The sequence below is a fragment of the Acanthochromis polyacanthus genome, chromosome 19, assembly GCF_021347895.1.
Source record: "Acanthochromis polyacanthus isolate Apoly-LR-REF ecotype Palm Island chromosome 19, KAUST_Apoly_ChrSc, whole genome shotgun sequence".
Taxonomy (NCBI): Eukaryota; Metazoa; Chordata; class Actinopteri; family Pomacentridae; genus Acanthochromis; species Acanthochromis polyacanthus.
The window spans coordinates 32742630-32766422 of NC_067131.1; the positions used below are offsets into that span (position 1 = coordinate 32742630).

The 23793-nt window shown below is 44.8% G+C and overlaps 2 protein-coding genes across 2 annotated transcripts in view; one reads left to right on the top strand and one right to left on the bottom strand.

The window, feature by feature from the left end:
- rpp30 (ribonuclease P/MRP 30 subunit) overlaps nucleotides 1–23793 on the bottom strand; it is a 130979-nt gene that overhangs the window by 35003 nt on the left and 72183 nt on the right. The gene's annotated exons all lie outside the window — the stretch shown is intronic.
- LOC127531095 (nucleolar complex protein 3 homolog) lies at nucleotides 140–15766 on the top strand. The gene is made up of 21 exons (XM_051939548.1): nucleotides 140–288; nucleotides 1948–2152; nucleotides 3816–3939; nucleotides 4034–4188; nucleotides 4282–4350; nucleotides 5620–5741; nucleotides 5914–6075; nucleotides 7501–7594; nucleotides 7664–7839; nucleotides 9293–9421; nucleotides 9496–9627; nucleotides 9850–9930; nucleotides 10036–10136; nucleotides 10907–10979; nucleotides 11062–11125; nucleotides 11298–11369; nucleotides 11619–11800; nucleotides 11941–12069; nucleotides 14384–14481; nucleotides 14917–15001; nucleotides 15461–15766. The coding sequence occupies exons 1-21, from the start codon at nucleotides 280–282 to the stop codon at nucleotides 15578–15580; spliced, it is 2382 nt and encodes a 793-aa protein (XP_051795508.1). The 5' UTR covers nucleotides 140–279; the 3' UTR covers nucleotides 15581–15766.

Here is a 23793-nt window from a genome sequence, read left to right on the forward strand (position 1 = left end):
TAAAATGATCCTCTGAATGGGAAAGAGTTCTGTTTGTTGCTGAATTCAGATTCTTCAGTTTATGTTCCTGCTCTCATTTCTAATGGGCAATAAACCGACCACTGGCTGCAGTTCCTCCGTCCTGCCGCTGGAGGCGCTGTGAGCGACACGAGGCCGGACTTCGGTCTCTGCTTCCGGGTCTCTGCTCGACACGCGTGCGGCCAAAAACACTCAGAGAGCCGCGAGAGGAGGACGGAGTTCTGCTGGTTGTGTGGAGACGGTCGGAGAGTCTGATCCAAGATGGGGCCGGTGAGTTACAAGAACCAGAACCAGGGTCCAGAACCAGAACAGAGTCCAGAACCAGGGTCCAGACAGGAACCGACAGGCTAAACTTAGACTGGTTTAGACTGTCGGTTCTTTATTGGACTCTGGTTGCTGAGACCTGGGACACCCGGGTCTCAGGAACCAGAACCAGTCCAGAACCGACAGTTTAAACCAGGGGTGTCCAACATGAGGCCCGTGGGCCAAAAGTGGTCCTCCAGAGGGTCCAATCCGGCCCTCAAAGTGTAAAAATTACAGAGAAGACACTAACTGCAGATTGTAAATTAGTAAAACTATAAATTTAAAATCATTTCTAGACCATGACAAGTTGTTTGGATCAGAAAGTAAAATACTAGATTGTTCTTTGTTCTTTTGTCGTTTTGTCTCATTTTTGTAACATTTTGTCTCGTTTTTTGTCTGACTTTTGTCTTTTTGTTTCTCGTTTTTGTCGTTTTTTTTGTTTTGTGTTAACTTTTTCTAATATTTTGTCTTTTTTGTTGTTGCTTTTAGTCTTGTTTTTTGTCATTTTGTAACTTTTTTGTGTAATTATTTGTAATTTTTTTCGTTTGTTTTGTGTCGTGTGTCTCATTTTCGTGATATTTTAACTTATTTTTGTAGTTTTTTTGTCTTTTCTGTCTTGGTTCGTGTCATTTGTCTAATTTTTAGTCGTTTTGTGTATCATTTTGTAGTATTTTGTCTTGTTTTTGTTGTTTTTTACTTTTTGTCTAGTTTTTGTCCATTTTTTGCCGCTTTGTAACTTTTTTATCACATTTTTTATCTTTTTTTGTGTCATTTGTCTTTTTTGTCCATTTTTGTTTTTGTTTTTCTCAGTTGTGTCATTTTGTGTCTTATTTTTTGTAATACGTTGTTTTTATTGTTTTGTGTTTTCGTTTTTTCATGACTTTGACTCCCGTGGTCTAATTTGTAATCAGGTTTCCTGAGTCCAGACAGGAAACTGGATTTCCAAATGTATTCATCATGAATCCGTTTAATTTAGGATTAGTAAGTTGCTCATGTTTAACAGGAACCTCTGGGGATGTTTGGAGTGTTTTTAAATTCTATAATTATTTTATTTTCTTTATTTCCACCATCTGTGTGGTTTTATTTTCATATTTTCATCCAGAAACAAACTGAAGGAACGACTCATTCAATGACTGAACAGGAAACGGTGGATTTTGTTTTTCTCATTAGAATCTGACTAAAATGTAAAATAATAAAATCTAACATCTGCAGATGTTGTGTTTCTACTGCCAGCATTTAAAAAAAATAAAATGTTCCAGTAAAGATCCTCAGTCATCCAGTCCTGGTGGTCGGAGGAGCTTCAGGAAGAAATCCGCTGGACGTTCTCTGGTAGAACCTTCTAGATGCTGGTCTTCTAGAACCTATCAGAGACGTCCAGTTGAGCTTCTTGAAGACGACAACCTACAAGGTCCAGACAGGAACCGGCAGTCGTGTTGGTTCCTGTCTGGACCTTGTAGGTTATCGTCTTCCAGAACCGACCAGAGAAGTCCAGCTGATTTCTTCCTGAAGCTGCTATGAAGATAAAGTGTTTCCAGAAGATGACTGAAGGGCCATGGAGCACCTTCTGTCAGTATCTCTGGTACTTTGAGCAGGTTTAACAGCTCTGGTTCTCTGTTCCGTCTCCAGCCTCGGTCCAAGAAGCGCCGGCCGACGTTCCGCCGCCTGCTGAAGACCAGCGGCGTGAAGCTGGAGAACAAGCTGAAGAACCGGCAGATGAAGCAGCAGAACGTCGCCAAGAAGCAGCGCAAAGAGCAGAAGAGGCTGCGACAGGCGGTGAAGGGCGTGGCCTCAGACATGCCCCGCCCCCTGGAGACCTACCGCAGCCCACCAGGTGAGAGGCACCTGGATAACACCTGGATCCCTCTCTGTAGCTGCAGCTCCTTTCACAGGAGAACTCTAGAAGATCCTCAGATCTGCAGGCTTCAGGAGGAAAACATTCCGTTAGTTGGATTATTTATTGATCATGACGGATCGATCAGTTTGGTTCCTTACAGCTGGTATCAGTTATTGGTGATCAGGCCGATGGTTCGTAACCATGGTACCAAACTGAACATGAACAGTAGAACTAGGAGTGAAGGTCTGAGCTTCACGCTACGCTACAACGCTGTTTACTGATCGATCAGTTGAGATCAATAACCGTTCTGTCTGTTCTTCTCTTTTCTTTGCCTCTGAGCTCCACATCTTAAAGCTTTATTAGTTTATGTTTCCAGACTCTGGTTAATCTGTGGCTGCCCGCCAACTCAGCTGTTGGCATTAGCATAGCATTAGCTAGCTAATGTCCTGATCTGTGTTGATGTTTGTGTTGTTTGTTTGTGTTTGTGTTGTTTGTGTTGATGTTTGTGCTTTTAGTTCAGTCTCTGGTTGTTTTTCAGTCACTTAAACAGAGTTAAAGTTAATCTGACTTTGGAAACATGCTATGCTGCTACAGCTAGCGTTAGCCGCAGGCTAAGAGCTGCGGCTAGCATCTCAGTGTTAGCATTAGCTTAGCAGCATCAGCACTTGTTAACACCTACAGAGAGTTACTGGTCTTTTCTGTGTAACAGGAAGTCTGGTGTCCTGCTGTTTGCTAAACCCTCAGTACTTCCTGCTAGTGATCTCATTGGTTTCTCCAAGTAAACAGTAGTTGTGATTGGCTGTCAGTCATGTTGTGTAACAGCCAGTCAGATAGCAGCACTGTACACTGGTAGCAGATTTAGACATGACGCAGCAAATTTGAACATGGAGCAGATTTAAACATGACGCAGAAGATTTAAACATGACGCAGCAAATTTGAACATGGAGCAGATTTAAACATGATGCAGCAAATTTAAACATGGAGCAGATTTAACCATGACGCAGCAAATCTAAACATGGATCAGATTTAACCATGACACAGCAAATTTAAACATGAATCAGATTTAACCATGATGCAGCAAATTTAAACATGGATCAGATTTAACCATGACGCAGCACATTTAAACATGGATCAGATTTAACCATGACACAGCAAATTTAAACATGGATCAGATTTAACCATGACGTAGCACATTTAAACATGGATCAGATTTAACCATGACACAGCAAATTTGAACATGGATCAGATTTAACCATGACGCAGCAAATTTAAACATGGAGCAGATTTAACCATGATGCAGCAAATCTAAACATGGATCAGATTTAAGCATGACGCAGCAAATGTAAACATGGATCAGATCTAACCATGATGCAGCAAAATTAAACATGGATCAGATTTAACCATGACGCAGTAAATTTAAACATGGATCAGATTTAACCATGACACAGCAAATTTGAACATGGATCAGATTTAACCATGACGCAGCAAATTTAAACATGGAGCAGATTTAACCATGGCGCAGCAAATTTAAACATGGATCAGATTTAACCATGACACAGCAAATTTGAACATGGAGCAGATTTAGACATGACGCAGCAAATTTAAACATGGAGCAGATTTAAACATGATGCAGCAGATTTACCTGCCGTGTGTCTGACAGGTGAGGAGGAGGAGGAGGAGTTTCTGGAGTCGCTGCCCACAGACATGATGGAGGACGACGACCTGCAGCAGATGACCTCATTGGCCCAACGAGCCTCCTTCATCACCAGAGATCTGTCGTCATGGTAACACACACACACATACAGGATGCTGAGTTGAAAGTGGGCGGTTCCGACTGACTGACTGAGGTGTGTTTGTTTGTGCGTCGTGGCGTCCCAGCGGGCCGGTGCACGGCGGTAAGAAGCGCAGCTCGGAGGTGGTTCGTAGCTATGAGAAGGTTCCCAGAAAGATGGCGAGAACGGAGGAGAAGGAGGTGATCCACCTGCTGCCCATCAAAGACAAGACAGGACTGATCCCTCAGAGCATCGAGAGAGGTAACACGATACTGAGTATTGATTACTGAGTATTGATCACTGAATACTCATCACCTGAGGAGGAATTAACACGTCTGCTCTGTTTCATTCAAGTTGTAGAAAAGAAGCCAGAAGATGAAGACGAAGAAGAAGTTGCAGCTGAACCGGACGAGTCAGACAACGGTAACACCTCCTCATCTGTGACATGTTGACTGTAACATGTCCTGACTGTAACATGATCTGACTGTAGCATGTTAACTGTTATGTGTTGACTGTTGCCTGTTCTGACTGTGCCATGTTGACTGTAGCGTGTTGTGACTGTAGCGTGTTGTGACTGTTGCGTGTTGTGACTGTAGCGTGTTGTGACTGTAGCGTGTTGTGACTAGCGTGTTGACTGTTGCTTGTTGTGACTGTAGTGTGATGTGACTGTAGTGTGTTGACTGTTGCGTGTTGTGACTGTAGCGTGTTGACTGTTGCGTGTTGTGACTGTAGTGTGTTGTGACTGTAGCGTGTTGACTGTTGCATGCTGTGACTGTTGCAACTGTTGTGTGTTGTGACTGTAGCGTGTTGACTGTTGCTTGTTGTGACTGTAGCGTGATGTGACTGTAGTGTGTTGTGACTGTAGCGTGTGTTGACTGTAGTGTGTTGTGACTGTAGCGTGTTGACTGTTGCTTGTTGTGACTGTAGCGTGTTGTGACTGTAGCGTGTTGTGACTGTAGCGTGTTGTGACTGTTGCATATTCTGACTGTGGCGCGTTCTGTTGCGCGTTCTGACTGTAGCCTGTTGACTGTAACGTGTCCTGTCCTTAGCGTGTTGATTGTAGTGTGTCCTTTCCTTAGTGTGTTGACTGTAGCATGTCTTGTCCTTAGCGTGTTGACTGTAGCATGTCTTGTCCTTAGCGTGTTGACTGTAGCATGTCTTGTCCTTAGCGTGTTGACTGTAGCATGTCTTGTCCTTAGCGTGTTGACTGTAGCGTGTCTTGTCCTTAGCGTGTTGACTGCAGCATGTCTTGTCCTTAGCGTGTTGACTGTAGCGTGTCTTGTCCTTAGCGTGTTGACTGTAGCGTGTCTTGTCCCTAGCGTGTTGACTGTAGCGTGTCTTGTCCTTAGCGTGTTGACTGTAGCATGTCTTGTCCTTAGCGTGTTGACTGTAGCATGTCTTGTCCTTAGCGTGTTGACTGTAGCATGTCTTGTCCTTAGCGTGTTGACTGTAGCGTGTCTTTTCCTTAGCGTGTTGACTGTAGCGTGTCTTGTCCTTAGCGTGTTGACTGTAGCGTGTCTTGTCCTTAGCGTGTTGACTGTAGCGTGTCTTGTCCTTAGCGTGTTGACTGTAGCGTGTCTTGTCCTTAGTGTGTTGACTGTAGCGTGTCTTGTCCTTAGTGTGTTGACTGTAGCGTGTCTTGTCCTTAGCGTGTTGACTGTAGCATGTCCTCTCGTTTCTCCTCCTGTCCAGAGGTGGCGCTGCCTCAGCTGACTCCGGCTCAGATAGAGCGGCTCAGAGTGGAGAAGATCAACCAGAAGAAGATGACCATCGGCAGCCTGGGATCAGCCATTGTGTCCGACCCCATCAGCAGCGTAAGACCGAGGTTCTGGTCCAGACTGGAATCAGAACCACTTCTAATGGGGTGGTGGTGTGATGAGATTTATAGGGGCGGTACATGATGTTTAAAGGGGCAGTACGGGTGATTTTAATTGGCGGAACATGTGATTTAAAGGGGCGGTACGTGATTTTCTGTCGACTTTTCAGGTGAAGCGGCTGAAGGAGCTGAGGGGGATGCTGATGGAGGCCGACCCCAGCGTGGCGGTGACCGTCAGGAAGCTGGTGATGGTTTCTCTTATGGAGATCTTCAAAGACATCGTTCCCACCTACAGGATCCGACCGCTGACCGCCGCAGAGAAAACCGCCAAGGTACCAGCGATCCAGATTCAATTCAATTCAATTTTATTTATATAGCGTCAATTACAGTCAACTCGTCTCAAGACGCTTTCCAGAACCCATATGCCTGACCCCCAGAGCAGCCCAAAGGAGACAGTGGCAGGAAAACACCCTTTTAACAGGGAAGAAACCTCGAGCAGAACCCGGCTCTATATAGGGGGGACCCATCTGCCTGCTGGCTGGGGGGGTTGAGAAGGACAGAGGAGGGCAAGGGGGAGGGATGGGAGAAGAGGGAGGGGTGGGAAAGCAAGGAAAACACAACACACATTTGGATACATGCATGACAGGATATGTGACACAGACAAAGTATAAGCTAACATTGAAAACTGACTCATAGTTTACTCTGATGATGTACGGCTCTGACATTAAACATACTCCATATATAGCTAGCAGTAAAATTCAAACAGTATGTAAGTTAGCATAACAGTATAGTGAAGGCAATGCAGAGTTGACTGGTGGAAAAAGGGAGTTGGAAGCAGAGGGCTGGAGGAAGGTCTGCAGCAGCATCCCACAGTGGACATGATGGAGACTGGACCAGCTGGTGGAACATCAACCACAGATCTGAAGCATCCAGCTCTGGGACCAGGGACACTCAGAGAAATAGCACAGGGGCAAACAGAGTGAATGTACTGCAATAACGGTATACATATTAAATGTAAAGGTAGATAGAGAAGGGCTCAGTGCGTCAAGAGAAGTCCCCCAGCAGCCTATAGGCCTATAGCAGCATGACTAGAGGCAGAACGAAGGGACGTCCAAGAGGGAGTCAGCTGTGCAATGAAGACACAAGCCGAACCCCTGTGGGTCACCCAGTCAGCCCCAACTATAAGATTTGTCAAAAAGGAACATTTTCAGCCTGGTCTTAAAAATAGAGAGGGTGTCTGCCTCCAGAACCCAAACTGGGAGCAGGTTCCACAGGAGAGGAGCTGATAACTGAAGGCTCTGCCTCCCATTCTACTTTTAGAAATTCTAGGAACAACAAGTAAGCCTGCAGTCTGAGAGCGAAGAGTTCTACTAGGATAATAAGGTACTATCAGATCTTTAAGATATGATGGAGATTGGTTATTAAGAGCTTTATATGTCAGAAGAAGGATTTTAAATTCTATTCTGGATTTAACAGGAAGCCAGTGAAGAGAAGCAAGTATAGGGGAAATATGATCTCTTTTGCTAACTCCTGTCAGTACTCTGGCAGCAGCGTTTTGGATCAACTGTAGATGTTTGAGAGAACTATTTGGACAACCCGATAATAAGGAATTGCAATAGTCAAGCCTGGAAGTCACAAAAGCATGAACTAATTTTTCTGCATCACTCTGAGACAGAATGTTCCTGATCCTTCAGACCCGGGTCTGTTAGTGAATATATCGAGGTTGGTAGATGTTGACCGTTGTTCGCTTGCTGCAGGTAAAGAAGGAAACTCGGCAGCTGCGGGAGTTTGAGGAAGGCTTGGTGAGTCAGTACAAGTTCTACCTGGAGGACCTGGAGCAGACCATCAAAGGTAGGACCCGGCCCGCCCACACCTGTCCTCTGCTCAGCATCAGAGTGTGATCTTCTCCTCCGTCTGCAGACTGGAAGCAGAAGAAGAAGAAGCGCAGCCAGGCGGTGGGCTTCGAGTCGTACCGAGGCCTGGCTGAGGTGGCCGTCCGCTGCCTCTGTGAGCTGCTGCTCGCTCTGCCGCACTTCAACTTCCACAACAACATCATCGTGGTGCTGGTTCCTCTGATGACCGACCCGGACAAGAAGGTAAGAAAACTCCAGAGTATCATCTCACAGTAATCAGATTACTACTAACAGAACAGGATGTTCTTTGATGTCTCATTATGAACTACCACTCTGTATCTCTACATTCAATCAGCAGCTTTAGGCTGATAGCAGCTTCATCCCTTCAGTCCTGAGCATGGAGGAGACCAGAGTCCACTCGTTTCTGCTCACATCTTCTCACATTCTTCTGTGTTCTTCAGCTGCTCTCTGCTGGAGGGGTAGTGTTGCTCTACCTTTCTCTGGAGAACACCTCAAAGGTTCTGCTGGCTTCAGGACTCACACTGTCCAGGTCCTGGTTCCACTTGGTTCTAGTGGAAAAGCTCTGGTCTGATGTTGTTCTTTGGATGTTCTCCTGCTGGAATGTTCCTCTTCTTCATCTGGTCAGTCAGTACTCTGGTTCCTCCTCAGACCTTCATCTAGAAATGTCTTCAACACCTTCTGACCTCATGCAGCCCCAGATCATCACACTCCCACCTCCGTGCTTCACTGTCAGGACCATCCATCCACTGTGGTAGTCCTGGTCAGGTTCTCACCAAACATCTGGACTCCATCTGAGCCCAACTCATTGATCTTCATCTGACCAGAGAATGTTCTCCAGCATCCATCAGGCTTCTTCTCATGTTCTTCAGCAAACTTTCATCTGGAAGTTTAGTTCTGAGCAGTAATCAGGTTTAGTTCTGGTCCTCCGTCCATAGAGGTTGATGTTCTGAAGGTTCCTTCACACTAACTCTGGTTTCCATGGAGAACCCCTGAACCAAGTCTGAAGCAGCTGATGTCTGTTTTTACAGCTGGATGGAGAAAGTAGTTCACTGTCTGTGGAGTCATTTTAGGAGCTCCTTTTAGAACCATGTTCATCAGTCAGACGACTGGAATCCCAGCTGGATATAATCTCTATGAAGCGTTTGTTTATCAGAGTAAATACTCTACTTAGATGTAATCTGATTACTTTGAGGTTGTACAATCATTTGACACTGAAGTGACTTAGCAGACTTTAGTAGATCAGCTTGATGTGATGCGTTCAGGTGTCTGTGTGTTCCAGGTGCTGTGATGCGTTCAGGTGTCTGTGTGTTCCAGGTGCTGTGATGCGTTCAGGTGTCTGTGTGTTCCAGGTGTTGTGATGCGTTCAGGTGTCTGTGTGTTCCAGGTGCTGTGATGCGTTCAGGTGTCTGTGTGTTCCAGGTGCTGTGATGCGTTCAGGTGTCTGTGTGTTCCAGGTGCTGTGATGCGTTCAGGTGTCTGTGTGTTCCAGGTGTTGTGATGCGTTCAGGTGTCTGTGTGTTCCAGGTGCTGTGATGCGTTCAGGTGTCTGTGTGTTCCAGGTGTTGTGATGCGTTCAGGTGTCTGTGTGTTCCAGGTGTCGGCTATGTGCTGTGATGCGTTCAGGTGTCTGTGTATTCCAGGTGTTGTGATGCGTTCAGGTGTCTGTGTGTTCCAGGTGTCGGCTATGTGCTGTGATGCGTTCAGGAAGCTCTTCCAGCAGGACAAAGTGGGTGGGGCCTCGCTGGCCACCGTGCGCGTCATCTCCGGCCTCGTGAAGAGCCTCAACTACAACGTCAAGCCCGAGGTAACCAATCACATGAGCCCACACCTGGTCAGGCGAGAGAGGCGGGGCGTCTAAAGTCATGGTGTTGCCTTCAGGTGCTGCGGACGCTGCTCAGTCTGAGGATCAAGGAGGTGGAGATGAAGAAGGACCTGGAGGCCACGGCACCAAAGAAGAAGTTCATGAACAACAAGGAGAAGAAGAAGAACCTGTCCAGGATGCAGAGGAAGGTCAGTGTGATGTCATCAGCTCTGACGCCTGATTGGACGCTTTGATTACAAACTAAATCACATGGAAGAGAGTTCAAAGCAGTAATAATAATGATATTGATAGTGGGCGTAGGATCAGTGTGTTGTTGTTGTGTATAATGTGTGTGTTGTTGTGTTATGTGTTTTTGTTGTTATAATGTGTTGTTGTTGTGTTGTTATAATGTGTTGTTGTTGTGTGTTTAGTGGCAGAAGGCTGAGGAAAAGCTCCAGAAGGAGCTGCTGGAGGCTGAAGCCTCAGAGAGCAAAGAGAAGAAAATTAAACTGGTGAGTTTAGAAACTGATCATCTATAGATATTATTATTGATCATCATAGATAATATCATCATTTATTGATCAGTCAGAAACTAAACTCCTCCTCTTCCTCTTCAGCACACAGAGACGCTGAACATCGTCTTCCTCGTCTACTTCAGGATTTTGAAGAAAGCTCAGAAATCAGTTCTTCTTCCTGCAGTTCTGGAGGGGCTGGCAAAGTAACACAAAAACACACAAAAACACAACACAGTCAAGCTGTGTCCACTAGATGTGTTTTTCCTGCATGTAAACGCCCCGCATCTAATTTCCCACACATCCTCAAACTGTCCTCAAACATCTGAACTAGTGACCCCTAGTGACCCCTAGTGACCACCCACCATGTGTGTGATTTGACTTTAGCGTGTTTACATGCAGGAAAAACACATCTAGTGGACACGTAGCTTCATACAACACAGTAACACACTGTACTAATTTTGTCTCCTCTACTCCCGTCTCCTCGTCTCTCCCCGTGTCTCCACCTGTCTCCTCCTGTCTCCACCTGTCTCCTCGTGTCTCCTCATTTCTCCTCGTCTTCTCATCTCTCCTCGTGTCTCCTCTCGTGTCTCCTCCTGTCTCCTCATTTCTCCTCGTCTTCTCATCTCTCCTCGTGTCTCCTCTCGTGTCTCCTCCTGTCTCCTCCTGTCTCCTCGTGTCTCCTCTCCTCGTGTCTCCTCATTTCTCCTCGTCTTCTCATCTCTCCTCGTGTCTCCTCTCGTGTCTCCTCTCGTGTCTCCTCCTGTCTCCTCGTGTCTCCTCTCCTCGTGTCTCCTCATTTCTCCTCGTCTTCTCATCTCTCCTCGTGTCTCTTCTCGTGTCTCCTCTCGTGTCTCCTCCTGTCTCCTCGTGTCTCCTCTCCTCGTGTCTCCTCATTTCTCCTCGTCTTCTCATCTCTCCTCGTGTCTCCTCTCGTGTCTCCTCCTGTCTCCTCCTGTCTCCTCGTGTCTTTCAGTTTTGCTCATCTCATTAACTTGGAGTTTTTTGACGACCTGCTCAACGTGCTGCAGAATCTCATCCAATCAGGAGTGAGTAATCACGTAAACCCCGCCCTCTCTGAAAAAAGGCAGCTGTCAGTTCATTGATTGGTTGATTGATTGATATCCACAGGATCTGACCAATCAGGAGAGTCTGCACTGCATCCAGACCGTCTTCACCATCCTGTCAGGACAAGGTGAGTCTGTCCTCGCTGTGGAGACGGACCTCCACACCTGGATTCTGGGTCCAGATGTGGATTCTGGGTCCAGATGTGGATTCTGGGTCCAGATGTGGATTCTGGGTCAGCGCAGACCTGGAGCAGTCATGATGTCACTTCCTGTCTGCTGACCTGTTGTTGTTTGTGTCAGGTGACGTCCTGAACATTGACCCTCTGAACTTCTACTCCCAGCTGTACCAGATGTTGCCCCGCCTCCACGCAGGTGAGTTCACACAGGCTCCGCCTCCAAGCAGGATGTAGTAGAGCATGATAGTACTTTTTAAGTATTACATCTGAAGTACTGTTCAGTTTGTATTCCTGGTGTACTCTGTAGTATTTACAGTGTAGTATTTACAGTGCAGTACTTACGGTGTACTGTGTAGTATGTACGTGTACTGTGTAGTATTTACTGTGTAGTATTTTTGGTGTACTGTGTATCTTAGTTCTATGGATGCGACTGTTGTGTCCTCAGGGGCGCCCAGTGATGATGTCATCATCCTGCTGCGGTGCCTGGATGCCATGCTGACTCGCCGCAGGAAGCAGGTGAGCCTGCAGAGGGCGATGGCGTTCATCAAGAGACTGAGCATGCTCAGTCTCCACGTCCTGCCCAACGCCAGCGTGGGAATCCTGGCCGCCAGCAGGGCCGCCATGCACGTGAGTGTGTGTCTGTGTGTGTACCGTAAACATGTGAGTGTGTGTATTTATTGTGTGTTTGTGTGTTTATGTGTATTTATTGCTTATATATTGTCTATTTATTGTATTTTCATTGTGTATACATTGTGTGTTTGTGTCAGTCCTTCCCTAAGTGTGACTTCCTCTTGGATAATGAGGTCCAGGGCAGCGGGTTCTACCTGCCGGAGCTCGACCAACCAGAGCACTGCAACGCCCAGAACACAGCGCTGTGGGAGCTACACACACTGCAGGTACACAACTACTGCACAACCACTGCACAGCCACTGCACAACCACTGCACAGCCACTGCACAACTACTGCACAACCACTACACAACCACTATACAAGCACTGCACAACCACTATACAACCACTGCTCAGCCACTGCTCAGCCACTGCTCAGCCACTGCTCAGCCACTGCTCAGCCACTGCTCAGCCACTGCACAGCCACTACACAACCACTATACAACCACTATACAGCCACTGCACAGCCACTACACAACCACTATACAACCACTGCACAACCACTATACAACCACTATACAACCACTGCACAACCACTATACAACCACTGCACAACCACTATACAACCACTATACAACCACTGCACAACCACTATACAACCACTGCACAACCACTATACAGCCACTGCACAGCCACTACACAACCACTATACAACCACTGCACAACCACTATACAACCACTATACAACCACTGCACAACCACTATACAACCACTATACAACCACTGCACAACCACTATACAACCACTGCACAGCCACTACACAACCACTATACAACCACTGCACAACCACTATACAACCACTATACAACCACTGCACAGCCACTGCACAGCCACTGCACAGCCACTGCACAGCCACTGCACAGCCGCTATACAGCCACTGCACAGCCACTGCACAGCCACTGCACAGCCACTATACAACCACTGCACAGCCACTATACAACCACTGCACAGCCACTGCACAGCCACTGCTCAGCCACTGCTCAGCCACTGCTCAGCCACTGCTCAGCCACTGCACAGCCACTACACAACCACTATACAACCACTATACAGCCACTGCACAGCCACTACACAACCACTATACAACCACTGCACAACCACTATACAACCACTGCACAACCACTACACAACCACTATACAACCACTGCACAGCCACTGCACAGCCACTGCACAGCCACTGCACAACCACTATACAACCACTGCACAGCCACTATACAGCCACTACACAACCACTATACAGCCACTGCACAGCCACTGCACAGCCACTGCACAGCCACTGCACAGCCACTGCACAGCCACTACACAGCCACTACACAGCCACTACACAGCCACTGCACAGCCACTGCACAGCCACTGCACAACCACTATACAACCACTGCACAACCACTGTACAACCACTATACAACCACTGCACAGCCACTGCACAACCACTGCACAACCACTATACAACCACTGCACAACCACTATACAACCACTGCACAGCCACTGCACAACCACTATACAACCACTGCACAGCCACTGCACAACCACTATACGACCACTGCACAACCACTATACAACCACTGCACAACCACTGCACAACCACTATACAACCACTGCACAGCCACTGCACAGCCACTATACAACCACTGCACAACCACTATACAACCACTGCACAGCCACTGCACAACCACTATACAACCACTGCACAGCCACTGCACAACCACTATACGACCACTGCACAACCACTATACAACCACTGCACAGCCACTGCACAGCCACTGCACAACCACTATACAACCACTGCACAACCACTACACAACCACTATACAACCACTGCACAACCACTGCACAGCCACTGCACAGCCACTGCACAGCCACTGCACAACCACTGCACAACCACTATACAACCACTGCACAGCCACTGCACAGCCACTATACAACCACTGCACAACCACTATACAACCACTGCACAGCCACTGCACAACCACTATACAACCACTGCACAGCCACTGCACAACCACTATACGACCACTGCACAACCACTATACAACCACTGCACAGCCACTGCACAGCCACTGCAAAACCACTATACAACCACTGCACAACCACTACACAACCACTATACAACCACTGCACAACCACTGCACAACCACTATACAACCACTGCACAGCCACTGCACAGCCACTATACAACCACTGCACAACCACTGCACAACCACTATACAACCACTGCACAGCCACTGCACAACCACTATACAACCACTGCACAACCACTGCACAACCACTATACAACCACTGCACAGCCACTGCACAACCACTATACAACCACTGCACAACCACTATACAACCACTATACAACCACTGCACAACCACTACACAACCACTACACAGCCACTGCACAACTACTGTACAACCACTATACAACCACTGCACAACTACTGTACAACCACTATACAACCACTGCACAACCACTACACAACCACTACACAGCCACTACACAGCTACTACACTGTTGTGTCTTACTGTGTGTTGTTGTGTGTATTTACGTGTTGTTGCGTGTTAGAGACACTACCACCCAATTGTGCGTCGGTTTGCCGTTCATCTGAGTCTCGGAGCTCCAAGTGACGGTTCTGCAGCTCTGAGTGTGGATCTGAGCCGGAGGTACGACACACAGAACCCTCAATGTGGAACCAGAACCACAAACAGACGGCCTTTAGAACCACAAACAGACGGCCTTTAGAACCACAAACAGACGGCCTTTAGAACCACAGACAGACGGCCTTTAGAACCACAAACAGACGACCTTTAGAACCACAGACAGACGGCCTTTAGAACCACAAACAGACGGCCTTTAGAACCACAGACAGACGGCCTTTAGAACCACAAACAGACGGCCTTTAGAACCACAGACAGACGGCCTTTAGAACCACAGACAGACGGCCTTTAGAACCACAAACAGACGGCCTTTAGAACCACAGACAGACGGCCTTTAGAACCACAGACAGACGGCCTTTAGAACCACAGACAGACGGAGAACGAATCCAGATGATGTCGTTGTTTTTGAATTTGGATCTTTGGTTCTTGGTTGTCCTGCAGGTCTCCGGTAGAACTGTTCCATGACTACAGTGTCAGAGACATGACCTTTAACCCACCTGTAGCTCCGCCCACCTCCAAGAAGAAGGTAAGAAAATCAAACGCACCCCAAGTTCTACAGGGATCTGACAGGTTCCTTCAGTTCTGATGGAGGAGCTTGGACGTTCCTGACAGAACAGTTAACCAGCCTGAAACTTTGTTGTTCAGAACGTTCTGGTGATGTTCTCAACAGACGTTTTTTAGTTTCTTTGAGAACGTTCTTCAAGGCAGGAAGTTTTCTGAAGACACTGAATGTTGCATGGAGAACGTACTCGTTTGTTCTCATGTGACTTGATCTGACAACGATCTCCGTAAACGAGAACTTTAATCTTAAACTGGTGAATAAAAGAAGGTAAGTGTTTGTTCTGAATAGAGAAATAGCCTTAAGATTGTGTTGTTTAAACATTATTAGAGCCTGTCGGGAACGCTGTAGGAACGTTTTCTGCAGACTGAAGGCTCTGTGGTTCCTTCCTGTAGAATCTGATCATCTGGTTCTTGTGTTCTTCAGGAACACCTGGTGGGAACGTCGCTGCTGGACGCTGAGCTCCAGAGACGAGTGGATGACGTTCTAAACGCCGCCGAGGACTCACAGCTGGACTTCACACAAACACACAGAACCACACACTGAGGTTCTGCTGATGTTCTGATGGACTTTAAATGACTTCATGTTCTGTTGACGTTTCGGGTTCTTTATTAACCGAATATTTTTTATTAAAGTTTGTATGTTTTCAGAACGTTCCGGTTCTCTTGTAGTAGAACCTGAATGTTCAGTGAAGGAACTAAAAATAAAAACATCCTGAATGTGTTAAAGCTGCAGGTCTGTATTTATTCTATTTAGAACCTGCTGTAGATCCTTCAGCTGGTGGTCCACAGCGCCTCCTGCTGCAGCGGAGGATCACCTGAAGTCCTGGAGCTTCTGGGTTCTCAGCTTTGTTCCAAACAAATGAAGAATTTAATGCTTTTTATGACAAAGTACTGCGTTCTGTAGAAGAACTTCAACAAGTTTATTCCCCCCAGACAGTATCAGGTCGTGGTTTTAAATCTGTTCTCCACCTGAAGTTCTACTTCCTGTCTGTAGTTTAACTCAGACTTGGACAAAGGTCCCGTCATTGTTGGTAGAATCTGATCTGAGGTCTGACAGGTCGGAGAACGGATCTCTGTATCTACAGAACATCAATAAACAGCAGATGATCAATAAACAGCAGATAGTTAATCAATAAACAGCAGATGGATAATAAACATATTCCTCTTCATGTTCCGTCCTTACAGGGTTGGAGGTTATGGTAGTTCTCCATGTACTTCTCTTCGGCTGTTCTTCCTGCCTATGTACTGCATTTCTGTCCACATTGCTCTTGGTCGTCCTCTTTGCCGTCTTCCATCTATTCGTCCCTCTAATAATCTTCTTGATATGTTATTTTTTCTTAAGAGATTTTCTAACGAGTTTTCTGAGTCTTAATATGTGCTCTAATTGTGTGCTCTTATTTTTTATGTTGTTTAAGACTTCTTCATTTGTGATTTTATCTGTCCAGAATACTTTCAGCATTCTTCTTTATGTCCACATCTCAAAGGCCATAATTCTTTTCATGATGTCATGTGTAATGGTCCAGGTTTCACATCCATATTACATGGTTGATCATACATAGCACTTCAGAATTCTCTTTCTGGTTGTTAGTCCTAGATTTTTATTTTATTGCTATTGAGATCCTCCTTATAATTTCATGATCATTCTTTCCATCTTGGGTTATCTGCTGTCCTAAGTATATGAATGTTTACACTTGATCTATAGGTTCTCCATCAGTAGACATGAATTCTTGGTGATGGGCAGGTCTTTGATATTACCGTTGATTTTGTCTTTCTGGCATTCATTTTCTGTTTCCCTGCTTCATTTACTTTCATCAGAATCTCTTTCAGTTGTTCTTCATTCTCTGCCAGCAGGACTGTATCGTCAGCAAACCTCAGCTTATTGATGTTATGACCTCCAGTGCTGATCCCATTAATATATTCTAGGCTTGGGCAGGATCCACATTTTGATACCGTCAAACTTCCTTCACATTTTACCGGGGTATACGGTATTATCGTGACTATTACTGCTACTGGCTTGTGTCTTCATGTTCGTAAATTGAACACTGGCAGCAGTGAGTGGGGGGTTGATTCAGAGATGCGTCCTGAGGTTAGAGGTGTTTCCATCTCTCGTGATCACCTTTCGATTGCAGAATTTACAAATTACTTCATCAGTATTTACCGGCTCTTCTTTCTCGTTTGCCTGGAACCCGAAATACTCCCAAACTGCAGAAGTTGTTCTTTTTCGACACCAAGTCACTCCATGCAGGATCTGCCCCCCCACCCCACCCCCCACCCCCGCGCTGTCACGTGATGACGTCACGTTCATAAACTTTATGGAAAGTCTCCAAAAGTACGTAGGCTAAAACATAACTGTTTAAGTGCTACTGGACAGAGAATGAATTTTAGGCATTAAATGACTTCAGTATTTAATCCTGATGTTAACCTTTCCTGCTCAGCTCCAGAGGACACTTCTCCAGGGCTGAAGTTACTGCTGTTACTTCGGGGTTAACCCTCTTCACTCCCTTCACTTCCTCAGCAGTCGTAGAAGGCAAAGACACAGGAGCCCGTCCTTATTGAAGAACACTGCAGCCTTTATTGTAATTAACAGCGGCTGAACCATACAGTCGCTAACCCAGCAGCTACACACCTCTTCTCTCTTCCTCGCTCGCGCTGCGTTCAGGGTCGCTCAGACATCTCGTTCTCCCTCTCTCTCTCACACACACACGCTGCTCTCTCTCCCTCTCTCATAACGGAGCCACACACCATTGCATTTTTTCATGACGGTATTGGAACTGATACTGCTGCTATTTTTAAACACCGGCGGTATACGGTGTTACCGTAACACCGCACAAGCCTAATATATTCTATACTTCTGAAAATAACTTCTGTGTATAAGTTAAAGAGACAGGGAGACAGTACACACTCCTGTCTCACCCCTCTTTTGATGTTTATTTCATTTGAGTAACCATTCTCCATCCTGATGAAAGCTCTTATTCCAATACAGACTCGTGATGAACGCTGTATCTCTTCCTCTCATTCCGATGTTGACCAGACATTCAATTAGCTTTTCATGATTGACTGTCAGATGCCTTTTGATAGTCTATGAAACAGACACAGACATCTTTGTTTACATCATTGCATCTTTCAATGATAGTTCTTAAGCTGAAGATGCCTTCTCTTGTTCCTTTGCCATTTATAAAGTCTGAGTTTCATTTATTTCACTTCCTATGCTCTTCTTGTTCCTGTTCAGTATTATGCACAATATGGTTTTCAGTATATGTCTCATAAGACTTATTGTTCGATATTCAGAACATTCTGTGGCGTTTTGTTTCTTAGAAGTCTTATGAATGTGGAGTCACCTGGAGAAGTACCAGTTTTGTATTCCATATTGCAAAATTGAGCGACATGGTTAATGTTTTCTTCATCCAATGATTCTAAAATCTGGGTGTTAATGTTGTCCAGTCCTGCTGCCTGATTTTAGGTCATTTATTGCCTTCTTTACCTCATCCACCAGCAGATCTTCACCATCTTCATTTGAAGGCAGTTCTAGGTTGTCGTTTCTTGCATCACCATACAGTTCAGTCACATATTCTTCCCACCTATCTTTGATTTCATCAAACAGCATATTGCCATTTTTATCTTTGATGCACTCACTTCCTTTGTCCTTCGTTTTCCAGTCACTTCTTTGATGTTGTCATGTATTTCTTTATGCTGATTCCTGGCCTCTACTTGCTCTATATCTTCACATTTCTTATTCCACCAAGTCTCTTTTGCATTCTTGCATTCTGTGTCCGTTCTCTTTCTCGAGCTTTCATATTTCTTGGGATCTCTGTGTTTGACTGATTTTCTTTCTTCCATGAGATTTAAAATTTCATCTGTCATCCAACTTTGTTTTGCTTTTTCCTCTTTCTTTGGTAGAACCTTCTAAAACTCTTTCATATTCTGAAAAACTTTCTTCCAGGGTGTCAGTTTGTGTCAGTTGCAAATATGGAGAACGTGTTTTTTACTTCTAAGCTGAATTGATTTCTGATGTTTTCTTCTCAGCATGTTCACGTTGTACTGCTCATGGACTCTTGGTTTTTGCCTTGTTTTCAATTTGAACTTCAGAGTCCTAACAGCTGAGTCAGTGTCAGCACCTGGGAGTGTTTTCACATTTTTACACTATTCCTGAACCTGTCATGAATCATGATGTAATCTATCTGCTCTCCTGGACTTTTCCATGCGTACATGTTCTTTGGATGCTGTTTGAACATTGTGTTCGTGGTTAACAGGTTGTTTCCTTTGCAGAATTCAGTTTGCTTTGAATCTCTATCATTTCTTGTGCCATAGACAAAGTTTCCTACCACCGGGTGTTCTGCACCTTTTCCTACTTTGGCATTTAGGTCGCCCATTATGATATTAACTTCTGCTGATTTTGTGTATTTCATGAGTTTTTGTAAGTTTTCATAGAACTCTTCAGTTTCATTTTCTCTGTGGTCGTGAGTTGGTGCATAGATCTGAATAATGTTCACATCAAATGGTTTCCCCTCCAGTTTTCCCACTATCAGTCTTTCTGATACAGACCAGAATCCTATCGTGGTATTTGCAGTTTCTTTCTTCATGATTATACCTCCTCCATTCTGATGTTTCTGTCCACCATGATTTTATCTTCATCTCTGATCTTTCCACTTTAAAAAGACAAAACATTTAATTAGAAAATTAAACCTTAAAGACAATTAAACTTTAAATAGGAATTAAACTGAAAATACAATGAAACTTTTAAAAATACAATTAAACATTAAAAGGTGATAAAACATTTAAAAAGAAAAACCTTAAAGATTTAATCTAAAAATTAAACATTGGGAAAGAAAAGGAAATTGTTCAAACAAGTCGATAAAACATTTAAAAAACAACAATTAAAACATTAAAAAGACAAAACATTTTGAAATGAAATCAGACATTAGAAAAGAATAAAAGGTGAGAAAAGAACAAAACTAAAGATTTAAGAAGAATTAAACTAAAGACAAAACATTGTAAAAGACACCAGTTAGACTTTAGAAGATCAAATTAAACAGAAGAGACGATAAAACGATGAAAAAGAGCAAAAACAGATAAAGGTCTTAAAGCGTTTTCTAGTCTGAAATGAAAACATCAAGTTGTTTCTTCAAACATTTCCTCTTTCTGTGTTCTTGGTTTGACTGTGGACAGATTTACTAAGAGCTCATTTCAGAAAACTGCTTTCCAGATAAAGTCTACTAGTAGTTGAAGGCATCGATCAAACTAATGTTACCTTCTGATCTCCACAAACTTTACTGTTCAGTGAAGACAATCAAAGTTTGTTCAGGATTTCTGAAGAAGAACTCAGATGGATGGTCTAAATGTGAAATCAAGACTCATGGTCACAAGTTTTAAGGCTTCTGTTCACCACAAAGTTCAAACTAACACACAAGTACTGAGAAACTTCTAAAACTTCAGTCCTCAGACTGTCTGAAGGTTCAAACTAACAGTGAACTGCTCAGGAACTTAGAAGGTTTCCGTCCTTGGACTGTCTGAAAGTTAAATCTAACAGAGATCTACTGTGGGACTGTCCTAAATGTGGTCCAGTATAGAGGGGTGTTTGTGGGTTTTTAAGGCTGATAATGATTATTAGTAAGACATTTGGAGCAGATATTCATTTGCAGTTTAGTATGTCATCCAAAATGTGAAAAAACTTTATAGATTACTCTGCCGTACAAAATGGGGAAACAAAGTCAAAGTTTAGCATGTTGTACAAAATGTCTTTAAAATGTCATAGTTTAGTCCAGCGGTTCTCAAATGGGGGTATGAGTTCCTCTGGGGGTACTTGAAGGTATGCCAGGGGTGAGATTAAAAAAAAAAACATTAAAAACTAGCAACATTTCAAAAATCCTTTGTAAAATATATTTATTCAATAATTCTTCAACAAAATAGGAATGAAAGTTGATAAACTGAATTTCATATCCAGTAGGCCATTCCATTTTATTACCTTCTTCTTCTTCTTCTTCTTCTTTTCCTTTCTGCTTTTCCCTTCAGGAGTCGCCACAGTGAATCAATTGCCTCCATCTAACCCTGTCTGCTGCATCCTCTTCTCTCACACCAACTACCTTCATGTCCTCTTTAACCACATCCATAAACCTCCTCTTTGGTCTTCCTCTAGGCCTCCTGCCTGGCAGTGGGAAACTCAGCATCCTTCTACCAATATATTCACTCTCTCTCCTCTGGACATGTCTGAACCATCTCAGTCTGGCCTCTCTGACTTTATCTCCAAAGCCTCTAACATGTGCTGTCCCTCTGATGTACTCATTCCTGATCCTATCCATCCTGGTCACTCCCAAAGAGAACCTCAGCATCTTCAGTTCTGCTACCTCCAGCTCTGCCTCCTGTCTTTTCCTCAGGGACACTGTCTCCAGACCAAACAACATGGCTGGTCTCACCACAGTTTTGTAAACCTTTCCTTTCATTTTAGCTGAAACTCTTCTATCACACATCACACCTGACACTTTTCTCCAGCCGTTCCAGCCTGCCTGTACACGCTTCTTCACCTCTTTTCCACACTCTCCATTGCTCTGGACTGTTGACCCTAAGTACTTAAAGTCCTCCACCTTCTTGATCTCTTCTCCCTGTAACCTCACTCTTCCACTTGGGTCCCTCTCATTCACACACAGATACTCCGTCTTGCTGCGGCTAACCTTCATTCCTCTCCTTTCCAGGGCAAACCTCCACGCCTCTAGCTTCTCCTCCACCTGTTCCCTGCTCTCACTACAGATCACAATGTCATCTGCAAACATCATAGTCCATGGAGACTCCTGTCTAACCTCGTCTGTCATCCTGTCCATCACCATAGCAAACAAGAAGGGGCTCAGAGCTGATCCCTGATGTAGTCCCACCTCCACCTTGAACTCCTCTGTTACTCCTACAGCACACCTCACCACTGTCTTACAGTCCTCATACATGTCCTGCACCACTCTAACATACTTCTCTGCCACTCCAGACTTCCTCATACAAAACCACAGTTCCTCTCTGGGCACCCTGTCAGAAGCTTTCTCCAGATCTACAAAGACACAATGCAGCTCCTTCTGACCTTCTCTGTACTTCTCTATCAACATCCTCAAAGCAAATATTGCATCTGTTGTACTCTTGGCATGAAACCATACTGCTGCTCACAGATGTTCACCTCTGCCCTTAGTCTAGCTTCAGCTACTCTTTCCCATAGCTTCATCGTGTGGCTCATCAGCTTTATTCCTCTGTAGTTGCCACAACTCTGCACATCTCCCTTGTTCTTAAAGATGGGCACCAGCACACTTCTCCATTCCTCGGGCATCTTCTCACTATCTAAGATCCTGTTGAACAACCCAGTCAGAAACTCTACTGCTACCTCTCTGAGACACTTCCATGCCTCCACAGGTATATCAGGACCAAGTGCCTTTCCACTCTTCATCCTCTTCAATGCCCTCCTCACTTCATCCTTACTAATCTTTGCTACTTCCTGGTCCACAACAGTCACCTCTTCTACTCTTCGTTCTCTCTCATTTTCCTCATACATCAACTCTTCAAAGTACTCTTTCCATCTTCCCATCACACTATTGGCACCTGTCAACACACTTCCATCCTTATCCTTTATCACCCTAACCTGCTGCACGTCCTTCCCATCTCTGTCTCTCTGCCTTGCCAACCTGTACAGATCAGTCTCTCCCTCCTTACTGTCCAACCTAGCATACAAGTCATCGTAAGCCCCTTGTTTGGCCTTTGCCACCTCTACTTTCACCTTACGCTGCATCTCCCTGTACTCCTGTCTACTCTCTTCAGTCCTCTCAGTGTCCCACTTCTTCTTAGCTAACCTCTTTCTCTGGATCCACTCCTGCACCTCCTCATTCCACCACCAAGTCTCCTTATCTCCTTTCCTTCCAGATGACACACCAAGTACTCTCCGACCTGTCTCCCTGATCACATTTGCTGTAGTTGTCCAGTCATCTGGAAGCACCTCCTGACCATCCAAAGCCTGTCTCAACTCTTTCCTGAAAGTCATACAACACTCTTCCTTTTTCAGCTTCCACCATTTGGTCCTCTGCTCTGCCTTTGCCCTCTTCATCTTCTTCACCACCAGGGTCATCCTACACACCACCATCCTATGCTGTCAGGCTACACTCTCACCTACCACTACTTTGCAGTCACTGATCTCCTTCAGATTACACCGTCTACACAAGATGTAGTCTACCTGTGTGCTCCTACCTCCACTCTTACAGGTCACCCTATGTTCCTGCCTCTTCTGGAAGAAAGTATTCACTACAGCCATTTCCATCCTTTTTACAAAGTCAACCACCATCTGTCCTTCTGCGTTCCTCTCCTGGATACCAAACCTGCCCATGACCTCCTCATCAAACCCAGTTTATGGCAGAGTTTAGATGAAAGAGTTTATTTTTTTAAATTCGACTGAACCACGGTTCAAAAGCAATGTCTGATTTTCACTGGTTAATTTTCATAGATTTTTTTGTTTTTACTTTTGTCAGATTCAAATGATTTCTGTGACCATTTTGGGTTTTTCTTTCATTAACCGAGGGCTACCAATAATTTGTCCACGTGTGTAAGAGGACACTTTACGTTTATGATTATTTCTGTGTAGAAATCTTTATTTACAGTTGAATCAATTATTTTTCAGCAAGGTTTTAGTTTTTTTCTCCAAGTAGTTGAAGAAAGACCTTTTTTTGCAGTGATATAAAATTTAACATATCAGAAACTGAAGACGTAGTGCTGTACTTTATGTCTGTCTCTTTTTGTCAGCCA

What these genes read in the sequence shown, in the direction of transcription:
- LOC127531095 (XM_051939548.1), top strand. An exon ending in CCGCAGAGAAAACCGCCAAG is followed by an intron (nt 6,076 to 7,500) that starts GTACCAGCGATC and finishes CGCTTGCTGCAG; the next exon opens with GTAAAGAAGGAAACTCGGCA. An exon ending in AGAATCTCATCCAATCAGGA is followed by an intron (nt 10,980 to 11,061) that starts GTGAGTAATCAC and finishes TGATATCCACAG; the next exon opens with GATCTGACCAATCAGGAGAG.